The sequence below is a fragment of the Halictus rubicundus genome, chromosome 10 (genome assembly GCF_050948215.1).
Source record: "Halictus rubicundus isolate RS-2024b chromosome 10, iyHalRubi1_principal, whole genome shotgun sequence".
Classification (NCBI taxonomy): domain Eukaryota; kingdom Metazoa; phylum Arthropoda; class Insecta; order Hymenoptera; family Halictidae; genus Halictus; species Halictus rubicundus.
In genome coordinates, this window is record NC_135158.1 from 16,326,610 (window position 1) to 16,338,667 (window position 12,058).

The 12,058-nt window shown below is 35.3% G+C and overlaps 3 protein-coding genes across 14 annotated transcripts in view; 2 read left to right on the forward strand and 1 right to left on the reverse strand.

The window, feature by feature from the left end:
• Nt5b (5' nucleotidase B) overlaps nucleotides 1-2,345 on the reverse strand; it is an 18,933-nt gene extending 16,588 nt beyond the window's left edge. For 4 of the 8 annotated variants that reach the window (XM_076795250.1, XM_076795249.1, XM_076795248.1 and 1 more), the window contains exon 1: nucleotides 2,075-2,345. In XM_076795250.1, coding sequence (XP_076651365.1) covers nucleotides 2,075-2,254 — 180 coding nt within the window. In that variant the 5' untranslated portion in view covers nucleotides 2,255-2,345. Of the gene's footprint in view, nucleotides 1-665; nucleotides 920-1,961 lie in introns of those variants that run through there. The other 4 variants (XM_076795253.1, XM_076795252.1, XM_076795251.1 and 1 more) reach the window with 4 other exon arrangements.
• On the forward strand, nucleotides 1,036-8,007 carry Secs (Sec synthetase). 3 transcript variants are annotated; one of them, XM_076795262.1, is made up of 8 exons: nucleotides 1,401-1,424; nucleotides 1,946-2,051; nucleotides 2,352-2,531; nucleotides 3,388-3,576; nucleotides 3,658-3,931; nucleotides 4,010-4,385; nucleotides 4,463-4,959; nucleotides 5,035-8,007. In XM_076795262.1, exons 4-8 carry the CDS (start codon nucleotides 3,463-3,465, stop codon nucleotides 5,298-5,300), a joined length of 1,527 nt encoding a protein of 508 aa, XP_076651377.1. In that variant the 5' UTR covers nucleotides 1,401-1,424; nucleotides 1,946-2,051; nucleotides 2,352-2,531; nucleotides 3,388-3,462; the 3' UTR covers nucleotides 5,301-8,007. The 3 variants fall into 3 exon arrangements, with proteins under 3 accessions (XP_076651378.1, XP_076651377.1, XP_076651376.1); XM_076795263.1 differs by lacking the exon at nucleotides 1,946-2,051 and having other exon boundaries at nucleotides 1,036-1,424; XM_076795261.1 differs by lacking the exons at nucleotides 1,401-1,424; nucleotides 1,946-2,051 and adding an exon at nucleotides 2,061-2,199.
• On the forward strand, nucleotides 8,005-11,789 carry Gcs1 (mannosyl-oligosaccharide glucosidase). Of its 3 annotated transcripts, none has more exons than XM_076795246.1 (4): nucleotides 8,005-8,080; nucleotides 8,547-8,757; nucleotides 8,847-9,037; nucleotides 9,115-11,789. In XM_076795246.1, the coding sequence occupies exons 2-4, from the start codon at nucleotides 8,557-8,559 to the stop codon at nucleotides 11,156-11,158; spliced, it is 2,436 nt and encodes an 811-aa protein (XP_076651361.1). In that variant the 5' UTR covers nucleotides 8,005-8,080; nucleotides 8,547-8,556; the 3' UTR covers nucleotides 11,159-11,789. The 3 variants fall into 3 exon arrangements, with proteins under 3 accessions (XP_076651361.1, XP_076651359.1, XP_076651360.1); XM_076795244.1 differs by lacking the exon at nucleotides 8,005-8,080 and adding an exon at nucleotides 8,090-8,370; XM_076795245.1 differs by lacking the exon at nucleotides 8,005-8,080 and adding an exon at nucleotides 8,090-8,246.
• Nucleotides 11,790-12,058: the final 269 nt, after the last annotated feature.

Sequence of the window (12,058 nt, forward strand, 5' to 3'; positions counted from 1 at the left end):
GCGTTCCTGTTAAACGAAGTCCAAGTCCCTTGTTCCGGTTAAACTTCAGACTTTGTCCTACGAACGTGCGTATTCCCGGTGAAGTGCCATAATTACCACTACCGAACGTTACAGTTCTACATAGAGAATCCAGCGAAGGCGCCGCGATATTAATAAATCAAAGGTGTCTGCATCGTGTACATCGAAGATGAATCTTCTGTAACGCTTATCAATGATCAAATTTTACACGAACGCACGAACGAACGAACGAACGAAAACACATCGAAACAGTTCAGTTCCGAACAGCCTTCCACGAATTTATGAAAATTGACTTTCTTCGGAATCGACGATCGCGAGCATGGAACAAAATGTTGCTAATCGGTTTGTAACAATGACAACAAATTGAACAAGACATTATCGCAAAGAGACATTAGCAAACGCTATTGCATTCCATTGTTGTTGCAGAACGAAAGCACACAACGAAAGAAAAACGAACGATTCGAACGCCTCTGTCCCATGTTTTTGTGTCAGTTGAATACACCGGTCTGTTATCGCGGAAACCGAAGTACATGTGTACACGCGAAGTAATCGAATACGAATGCTGTTTGATTGTTATGTTGGAAATAGTATTAGCTGCTGAAAGAAAGCAACGGTGCGCGAATCCTTTCTTCTATGATTCTACTTACAGCGGTGGGATTTCTTAAAAAAATATACATTCAACGCTTCACACAGAGTTCCGAATACGACTCAGAATATTATTTTTGTATTGGTTAAAGACCGACACGCGGCACGACGACCTGTCATTTGAGCACTAATTCCACACTGCCTCGCAACTCGCAACTCCCAATGCAAACCGCACCACGCACTGTGAGGTCAGTTCACTGAAACGCGTTGACCTCCGCGCAAGTATACCAATATAGAAAATCGAAGTGTTCCTATCTGGTTCGACACTATCGAAACTTCCGTGGCGGGAAAATTGATTCGAGTCGAACCCGATTTCCTTCCGTGAACAGAGCTGAACGGAAAGTTCATTTTAATATGCGCGTAACGATACAGTGTGTACGAGATAAATATGTAGACTGCGTATCCGATGCGTTTAGAAAACCCACAAATTTCTTCGAAAGCAAACATTCCTATTTGCATAATGATACGCAGTTTAGCAAATAAATTATGCTCGATGGATTCCAAGCACGCGTCTTTAAGGCTCGTTGTCTTGAAATAAACCATTAATAGCAATTACTTTTTTCCTGCGAGTGTGTACAATTCCGAGGGAACGATTACGTAATACTTATGCGACAGACTGTACGTTAGGAATGGCAAACTGCACGAAATGAAAAACTTGAAATATATTCGAATACAAAGTTGACACGTGCTGTCAAACTTCGTGGCGACGGGACGAATTTCAATGAAATATTTGAACATTTAGATGGCACTCGGAATCAAATGTACGTACATGTAGTATTGCAATATGTGAAATTAGAAAATGCGATAGTTAAATGAAAACAATTAATGTGACGGTAGAATGAAATCGTCGCGTGGTAATAAATAAACGTTATCTATATACGCGCGAGTAACTACATATGTATATATGCATACATAGATCTATATGTATATCGAAACAATGTTAACTGTTTTAAAATAACTGCGTTTCAAACTATACGCATATGCATACAAGTACCTGCAAACGACAGTAAACGTTTAGACGCGAGAGAATACGAGAGTTGCATAGGTATATCTAATAAAAAATACAGACAACTATGAGCTAGAAAGTTTAACCCACTAACACCCGAATTTGTTAGATTCGGTTAATTTTTTCCAAAAATAAGAAAAAGAAAAAGAAAAGAGACAAGGTGGTTCTAACATGGAAACAAGGAGGATTAGAGCGAAGATTATGAAAGATTGAAGGGATAGTGATGAAAATGGGGCAGCGGGCGTTAATGGGTTAACGAATATAAAAGTGTTGTAGAATACACATGACATACTTAAAAATTGCTGATTCGGCATTACGGACACGTCCATTATTGGTATCGGCGTGTGGATGATCGGTGATTTCAATGCAAGGAAGGAAGAGGGTAATTATCAGTAAATGATGCACCTGCCGGACAGTTGAGTTGCCAATCGCACGCGTGTCACTTGGACTTGTAAAGGCGGCGGACAAATTCGTTCGTAGCGCCGTGCTTAACCCGTCCGTCCGTTGTCGTCTGAACGCCATAATTCGAGGTAAAATCCCGTAACGAAGGAATTTCGCGATTCTCCACGCGTCCGCGGTGCACATCGTGTCACCGACGACACTCCGAGACGCAGTCCCGAGGCCCCCGTGGCCAAACAATTACGTTGCATCCTCTGTATTGCGTAAAATTAATCCGATTTAGGTGACCTCGACGCGACATAACCTAACAGCCCTGTGGTGTCCGCCGACGTTCATCCGGATGACCACGCAGCGAGCCGTTTGCGTGCTCGCTCGGTTTCGTTGAGAACGCAACAAACAACCCAGTACCGGAATAGAAAAAGCATCGAATCACGGCGCGGACTACCGTTTGGGAATGTGTCAGGTAGTGCATGATCCTAGATGCACCGCCACTCGAACCTCATCGTAGCCCAACCCATTTTTCACTCTCCAACGCTTTGGACCACCCCGCGACACTATTGCTCAGGAAGCCAACGGTGTTTCTTTCATTTTTCCCATTGATCGTGATCGTGATCGTGATCGTGATTCTTACTGTGACAGACACTCATTCTTTTACCTTCTTTCTGCACTCGGCTATCGTTATTTCAACGATACAAACACACATAACCTTTACGATCGTTTAGCATCGCTTCGTCTTCTATCGTACACCTTTTTAACGACTTTTAATGAAAGACATTTGTCTTGTTACTTCGTGGTACACTACTTTTTGTAAGTAGGCTGCGGATCTTAACCCAAATTCCGATTCATTTCGGTACAGATATCTAGATATTTACTTGGAAATTTATACCTTTCTATCCGAGACTGAATTCGTCTACATATGTATGTAGAAATCAAGTGAAAAATGCATAAAATCCGCAGTTTACTAGTCATTTTTTCGCTGCTTTCGTGTTACTTGATTTAGTTTTATATATTTTTTTAAATTGTACAATGTTACATTTGTTCACGATATTTTTTGTATTATAAATATTATTATAAATATTTTTAAAGATTTTAAAACTTTGTGTTTTTATTTTGCAACATACATTTTCCATTTTTTATAGCACTCGAGAGTTGATATATCGTACTTTATAACAAATATATCCAAGTTGCTTAGTGGTATTCGATATTGTCGTACATCTACGTATATATCATCTCCTTGGTGTTATATAATTGCATTAAATAATAGATAACTATTGTTACAAAACTTGTTGTTCTAATAACCACCCATGAATTATTAAAAGCAATCGTGTGCTAAAGCATCAAGCTTCCTAAGATTTGTGGCCTAAATATTTTGAAGAATTGGGTAACTCGAGAAGATGAATAATCAGGCGTTCAGTTTAGCAGAGAAGCTTATTCCTTCGCTTTATGTACAACAAGGTTTAAATGCAAAAAAAGCACGTGAAAACCTTATTAGACAGTTCATCGAACATGTAAGATTTTACAACAATTTTCTAATAATCGAATTTCTCAATGATTATAATTACTAATCGTATATATTCTTTTTGTACCAGCAAAAATGGCCAGAAGAAGGATGGGACGATACAACGATAGAAGCATTTCTCTCAGACCTGTCCCAAATGGATAGCAACAATTTTCCTTCTAACTGTAGCGTCGGAGAACGCGAGGCCAGAATTATATCGAACATTGTTGCAAAACGGCATTATCGAATGGGACACGGTATAGGCAGATCGAGCGATTTGGAAGAAGTACAACCAAAAGCTGCTGGAAGTAGTTTAATGTATAAATTAACAAATGCTTTGGTACTCGAAGTAATTCGGTACATGGGTAAGAACAATGACTCTCCGGATTTCTGTTGTACATACGTAACACGCTACTACATTGCAAAAAATTTTTTTATTCTAGGTGTAAAAAGTATAGCAGGCTGTTTTTTATCACCAATGGCTACAGGCATGAGCTTGGTGTTATGTATGCTTACGTTTAAACAGGATAGACCGAGAGCAAAATATGTTCTCTGGTCTAGGATCGATCAAAAATCAAGTTTCAAGTCGATATATACAGCTGGATTAGAACCGATTGTTATCGAAACGAAAATAGTTGGGGACGAAGTGAAGACGGATATGCAAAGACTCGAATCTCAAATGGCAGCTTTAGGTGAAAGCATCGCTTGTGTCCTTACAACAACCAGTTGTTTTGCACCCAGATCATGCGACTCTATCGATTCTATCGCAGCGCTTTGTACTCAATACAACATTCCTCATTTAGTAAATAATGCATATGGGTAAATATTATGGTTATTATAGATAAATATAATTTTATGTTGAAAACACATGTCATATTGTATGTTCTTCTTTGAAGTTTACAAAGTACAAGGTGTATGCATCTCATACAAGAAGCCTCACGAAGAGGCCGTGTCGATGCTTTTGTTCAAAGCACAGATAAGAATTTTTTGGTGCCAGTTGGCGGTGCAATCGTCGGTTCGTTTGATAAAAAGCTGCTAGATCGCATATCAAAAATGTATCCTGGTCGTGCAAGCGCTAGTTCGATCATGGACGTAATGATAACACTGTTAAGTTTAGGAATGGCTGGTTACAAGCAGTTAATAACGCAACGCAAAGAAATGTATTCGTACTTGAAAGACGAGCTTGGAAAATTAGCAGCCAGGTATGACGAAAGATTGCTGGACACTAAAGGGAATCCGATATCAATGGGAATGACTCTTCAATTCCTAAATCATCACAATGGTTTACAACAGATTCATATGTTACGTTCAATATTATTCCTTCGAAATGTTAGCGGTACAAGAGTAATAACAGGTTTAGAATGTAGACATGTTGCTTCGCATAAATTTGAAGGTTTGCATCCCACCCTTTATCTATATCTATGTTCTGTTAAATACTTCAAAATTGATTCCATCAAATTGTATTCAGGTTGGGGAGCTCATAATAGTAATTATCCGGTACCATATTTGACTGCCGCTGCTGCTTTGGGAATGAAGAGATCGGACGTGGACATATTTATACAACGATTAGATAAAGCTTTAACTAAAGTAAGAAGACGTTCAGCTCCAGTGACGCCAACAGCATCTCTTGCTGGATCCAGTATCAATGGAGATACAGGAGGTGCTGGTGGTCCTGGAGAATCTAGCACAGCTTCAACTAGCCGAGCAAGTAGTAAGGACAGTTTGAGAAAATGAACCGTGGTCAACGCAAGTGGTCAGTCGATCGAGTACATTAACTTGTAAGCGCATCGTTGTTCGAAATTAATACATGTTAAATACCTCTAAAGACTATCTTGCATTTATACTTTCTATATGTATACATTGTTTACTCTTCGATGATGTTCATTTAACGTTTAATCGGTATATCTAATTCTTAACTATTACTATTGATATACTATTTTTAAACCAGCAGGTTACTAAATTTGTAATGAAAAATATATTCTATAGAGGTATGTAACAGAAAAGTGCGCCGATTCAGCTGTCCATTTGCGTTGCAACAACGTGAATTCCCAAAAACCAAACAAAGGGATTTGCATTTTCGTGCAAACGATATTAATACCTGAACATCAAACACAAATATGAAGAGGAGGAAAAATATTAGAATATTCTGTAGACCCATTTGACCATATTAATTTATAAGCGCTGGCCGCAGAAATATCTAATGTTTATTTTATCTTCTGATAGACAAGCACCTGTGTTTAATGCTACCTTCTATCTTGCTAAAAATTCTCTATTTTTGGCACACCGAGAGAAAATGATAGTATTATGTTGCATTTCTTAAAATCAACTCTTTCTTTTCTTTTAAGATTATTATTTCTCAATAATGAAGTAGCATTTTTCTTACATGATTTATTTGGGCTATAAATTTAGGAAGATAAAATCGATAAATATTTGCTTTTACTTAGGGATAATACAATTGTATCAATGGTCATAGTGAAAAGATACGTTATCACTTGTAAAGAGAGGTTTATAGTAGATACAGTTGCATATTTGCTTAATCACATTGTTATAGAAAGTATTTACGAATATTAGAGGCACTATTCATAACAAACAATATTTTTCAGATCTGTATAAATATTATATTTCTGCAAAACAAGTATTAGTTTATTTTGAGTAATTTACCATTACTCCATGCATATTTTCTGTACTAACAATGTGTAAATTTTGTTTGTTATCAAACAATCAACAAAATAGTCTGTTTGATATTTCTTAAAAGGAGAAAAAAAAATGAAATTCACAGAAACAATACCATACAATGTATAAAATGTTATATTGCTGAACACAATCATTTCCAGGTGTATATATAAAATGTTGTGTACACACAATGTACGCGCAACTTGTGTTCACATTCATTTTAATTTTCACGATACCTTTTACTTGTGTTTCTTTCTTGATTGTATGTATAATATATATTCCATTGTTTCTTTACATTGCTGTCCATGTAAATTTGATTAACTCGATGTGATGTTTATTGGTATACATTTATATTAGCTCACGAGATAGCAATATAAAGCATTCCAGTTAAAGATTACATGCATCGTTACTTTTAATAGAGAGAATCAAAAAAAAAAGTAACTTCATATTTAATAAGGAACATTTCTGTTGTACACTTTCTTAGTTTAAAGAAATAAATAATGTTTGTTGGTTTGTAACATGTTCCATGTAATTGAAGAAAAAGTGTTATGTTAACACTAATTCCTAAAGTAGCGAAACACTACAGACTTACCATTCTGGGTGAATCTCATATGCTATCGTAGAATGTATTATTATAATGTTATTTATGGAAAAAGGTAACATATAGTGAGTATGAAAAAACATTGTAGATTTAGTAAAAAATAATGTACCTCATGCCATCAACATTCCTACGAATGTATATATATATTTTTTTGTATTATTTTGGTATTAATATTTATTTCATATTTTAGCGAATATTAGTTTTCTGTTAAAAATATCTATCATATACAATTATGCGACATATAATTTTTACATGAAACAACGACATTTATGGTCCTACTTCATTCATGTTGTTTTATTTTTTACAGCAAATCATGTTTCTGTTACAAGGTAATGGACACGATTGTTTGAAAAATAATTTCCGTTATTGAAAGAAGATTTTCTATGGAAAACAATGTAAAATGTATTGGAGAAAGTTTAATTGTTGTATTCTTCATTTCAATGTAATTAATGTATACCACTGGCTGTGAACATATTTTACTGTTATATATGTTGTAAACTAAGAAATAGTTATTCACAGTCTCACGCTGAGTTCTATTCGTAAGGTGAATATTTTGTTGTTTAGTCATAATATTCAAAAAGATGATCTACATACTAACAACATTGTATATATACAGTTGTTTTAACAAAATTTTTAAAAATATATATATATAAGATATTTAAGATACTAGACCTAAGCAAAATAAATTACACATATACACAACACTCGCTAATCTCAGTAAATTCTCTGGATCATAATATATACATTCTATTACCTAAGTGACCATTTTACACACAATGTACTTGCTTAAAATTCAGATGGAAATTATGTGCTAAGCAAAAACTAAATAGAAAAAGAACACGTGTACAAAACATTTAATCATGACAATATTATGATTAACTTTGTCAAACGACACCGATACTCGAGTATTTCCATTTGAAAATTTAAACAATGTGCTCGCATAATAGAATTCTAATTATACTAATCAAAGATTTACATGCATAAATATGTAAACAGTATAATTATAAGCTCTTCCTCATTATGATTACCGTGTGATAGTAAATGCTTTATTTGTAATATATGCAACTAATTGGGTAAATAAAAATTTAAATGTTAAACAGACTTTTATGAGACAAACTGTTGGTGTAGCCTTGTATCTAATGAATTAATAGCAACGATTGGCCAAAACTTAATAGTTCGTTAAAATAGTAGTAACAATTAGATCTTTTATTGCTTGTGAATACTTAAGATTATTTAAAAGGTAGCGCTACTTTCTCACATGTTTTTACGTTTTATTGCTTCATATGGCCTTACGATAAAATCGGTAAAACAGAATAATGTAATTTGTACGCGTTGTTTATTTTTCGTACTTTTCGTACTTTTCTTAAAAAGTATTGCTGCGTGTTCTATTTTTCGGTTCTTATCAGGTACGTGGTCAATTTATTATCACCTATAACCTTCAAGGAATGAATTGATCGCGTAAATGTAAAACAAAGTTCGTAATTCGAATTCTAAACTTTTGTTTCCTGACTTGCGTTATTAAAACTAAAGGTACCTACATATTCAATATTCAATATTTAAATATTTAAAAATTGCAATTTCCTCGGTATTGTTATATACATGTTTTTAAAATGTATAAATCGTTTTATTTTTATTAGAAAAAATATGTTTTCGTTTTACTTATAATTACTAGTATGTACCTAAATAGTATTTATCATTCTTTTTAGGGTAATTAATATGGCTAAGAGTAAAACACAGGAGAAGTTCACAAAGACAAAGAACAAAATTCCAAATTCTAGCGACATTAGAAAGGATAGTAAGTTTAAAATGTCAATGTTAAATACTGCAATTACAACTGCATGTATAGCCATTGCAGCCTGGTTCAGTTACAAAGGATATCTGGAAACTAGAGTGAATACACCTTATGACGTAGAAAAGGTCTGCTTCACATGCCGCTATTTCAGAATATTATGATTTCATAAAATATATTAACGCAATATCCTTTTCATTGTGTCATTCGAAAACAGTTAGTTACAGCCTCTGGTTTGGATGTTGCGGATAGATACTGGGGTACTTATCGTCCAGGTGTCTATTTTGGGTTTAAAACAAGAGATCCTCATTCTTTGGTGACAGGATTGATGTGGTACTTTCCACATTTATTGCATCAAGATGGTAGTGGCCTTAGACATTGGTGCGAACAAGCAGACAAATTGGATAGGTAAAGAAAACTTTACATTCGGTAATCTATGTTATTTTAGGAATGCATATGACGTGTGCTGTTTAAATCTAATGCAGGTACGCATGGCTGGAACACGATGGAAGAACTTTTGGTATTCAAGAAATAATAGATGGTTCAGCTATTTTGAATACTACATTTGTTAAAAGACTTGGTGGCAAACATGGCGGAGACTGGACAGCGAGGATCGCTGTTACGTCCGAGAAAGAAATGCGAGATGGCCAAGAAATTTCTCTACTCTTTTACACTGCCACCGACGAACACACCAAAGGCTGGATTAAAGCCAGTCTTGGCGATGAGAGACGCATAACGGGTGTAGAAGGAAATACTCAAGGTTTAGGAACATTTGCAATAAATATTAATGTAGTGCAGGGGAGTATAGAGGAGCACTCGTTTTTAGCAACTGTCGCTCCTGGCTTGAGCCACTTGAGAGAAACCGTTCTTCACAATTTTAGAGTAGCCTCTCATAAAGGTTCGTCGAAGAAGCACATAGTTTTAGCAGGTGAACAAGTACCGTTGGCGGTAGACGGAAAAAAGAAAGATGCAAACTTTATTGTATCGCAAATAACAGGAAGGATTCCTTTCACGATAGAAGTCAGTTACGAGTCCGGTAGTTTTATAAACAGAGGTGACAAATTAATTGGTAAAAATTACGAGTATGCTCTGGAGAAGCAGAGAAGATTGTTCAATGAAAAATTTGAAGAGATTTTTAAATTGACTTCGAAGGGTTACACGGATGAGGAAGTAAAATTTGCGAAAATGGCGCTATCGAACATGGTAGGTTCCATAGGATATTTTTATGGAACTTCGCAAGTGCAAAGCCAACATACTAAAGGACCTGTGCCTTACTGGAAAGCACCTTTGTATACTGCTGTACCTAGTAGAAGCTTTTTTCCACGAGGTTTTCTATGGGATGAGGGTTTTCATGGGTTACTGATATCGACGTGGGATTTAGAAATTGAACTAGATATTATAAACCATTGGTTCGACTTGATGAACGTCGAAGGCTGGATACCAAGAGAAATGATTTTAGGTCAAGAAGCTCTGGCAAAAGTTCCCGAAGAGTTTGTCACTCAAATCAATACAAATGCTAATCCGCCCATGTTCTTCTTAACGTTGCAATTCATTCTGAAGCACAATCAAAATAAAATATTAGATGAGCATTCTCAATTTCTCAATAAATTGTATCCGCGTCTTCAGACGTGGTTCAATTGGTTTAACACCACGCAATCAGGAGATTTGCCGAGCACGTATCGATGGCGGGGCAGAGATGGTATTACGAATAGAGAATTGAATCCGAAAACGCTCACATCTGGTTTAGACGATTATCCAAGAGCGTCCCATCCAAACGTTGACGAACGACACGTTGATCTACGTTGTTGGATCGCAACTGCTGCCGATATCTTGTATGAGATCAGCAACATTATAAATAACTCGAACAACAAGTATCGGGAGACCTATCAATATTTATCGGATAATAATTTATTGAATAAACTACATTGGTCGCCAAATACACAGACTTATGCTGATTTTGGTTTGCATACGGATAAAGTATCGTTACGAAGACAGCCTTCACCTCCGAGGTCCCACGTGCAAGCAGAAATGATACGCGTTGTTTCAGAAGATCCAACTTTAAAATATGTGGATTCATCTTTCGGTTACGTTTCGTTATTCCCATATATTTTACAGATCATCGATCCTGAGTCTTCGCAACTAGGCAAAGTGTTAGAGGATTTAACGAATCCTAATCTTCTCTGGACTAAACATGGCCTACGTTCACTCGCGAAGACATCGCCGTTGTACATGAAATATAATACCGAACACGATGCTCCTTATTGGAGAGGAGCTATTTGGATGAATCTGAATTACTTAACAGTAAGAGCAACACATTACTACTCCAACATAGAAGGACCATATCAAGAGAAAGCGAAAACTGTTTACCAGGATTTAAGGCAGAATTTGATACAAAATATCATGAAACAATATAAAAAGTCTGGCTATGTGTGGGAAAATTATGGAGACGTTCATGGAGAGGGCAAAGGAAGCCATCCATTTACCGGTTGGACAGCTTTAATTGTTCTACTTATGGCAGAAATTTATTAATTTCCTTTTTATACTACACATAGTTATTTCCATACATATTCCTTTAATAATAGCAGAATCAAAAGACTTTATGTAAGAACATGTAATAGATCCTATACTATAAATGATCAAAATCGCTTGGGTGGAAAAGGCTCTTTTTCATAACAGGAAGATTTTGGGAAAATATAGGCGTACATGTTTTACAAAACAATGCAATAGAGTTGCATTTAGAGTGCACAAGAATCATGTTCAGACACTCACTCGCGTATTGCGACCATGCAAATTTGATTATGTGCGAAGACTATTTTGATGACTTTGATTACAATATATTTTAATAAATTAATACTAAATTGCTTTTTTACTCTAACACAAATAACGTTAAGGTAACTTTTTTATTGAAGCAGGGAGATATAATTTTGATATTTTTTAATTATATTCTCACAGTATTAGTTTTCCAATTGTTTATATCATGTTGATTTTTAGGTAATAATTGAGTTTGTTGTTTGCTCATTTACACGTAGGAAAAGCGTGTGCCTATTTTAACCGAAATAGTCAAACACATAAGCAACTTTCAGATCTTGGCTGTGATTCGTTAAACAAAAACTATGCTGTAATGTTAAATTATCTTAAAAATAAACACGTTTAAAATATATTTTTGCTTTTTTCTTTATAAACCAAACTTCTACAAGTAGACAGATTCTTTTTAAATAAAGCATGATCGTTTAGTATTACCTTGTCATATTTCAAACGATGCGACATCACTAGCGATTCAATTTCTTTATGATATTTCTAAATAATGTAAAACAGTGGTAGAATAAAATACATTATTTTATACTTCAAAGATCTTGCATCGTATATTATTTTGAATTTTCCGGGTTCGTTGATTCGTGTATTCGTCTGAAGTTTCTGTTGGCAACCCTG

Excerpts from the sequence above, each read along its gene's own strand:
- Gcs1 (XM_076795246.1), top strand. The coding sequence starts at position 8,557 with ATGGCTAAGAGTAAAACACAGGAGAAGTTCACAAAGACAAAGAACAAA. Across the intron at positions 8,758-8,846 it reads CACCTTATGACGTAGAAAAG|TTAGTTACAGCCTCTGGTTT; the intron begins GTCTGCTTCACA and ends ATTCGAAAACAG. Across the intron at positions 9,038-9,114 it reads CAAGCAGACAAATTGGATAG|GTACGCATGGCTGGAACACG; the intron begins GTAAAGAAAACT and ends AATCTAATGCAG.
- Secs (XM_076795263.1), top strand. The coding sequence starts at position 3,463 with ATGAATAATCAGGCGTTCAGTTTAGCAGAGAAGCTTATTCCTTCGCTT. Across the intron at positions 3,932-4,009 it reads CGAAGTAATTCGGTACATGG|GTGTAAAAAGTATAGCAGGC; the intron begins GTAAGAACAATG and ends TTTTTATTCTAG. Across the intron at positions 4,960-5,034 it reads TGCTTCGCATAAATTTGAAG|GTTGGGGAGCTCATAATAGT; the intron begins GTTTGCATCCCA and ends AATTGTATTCAG.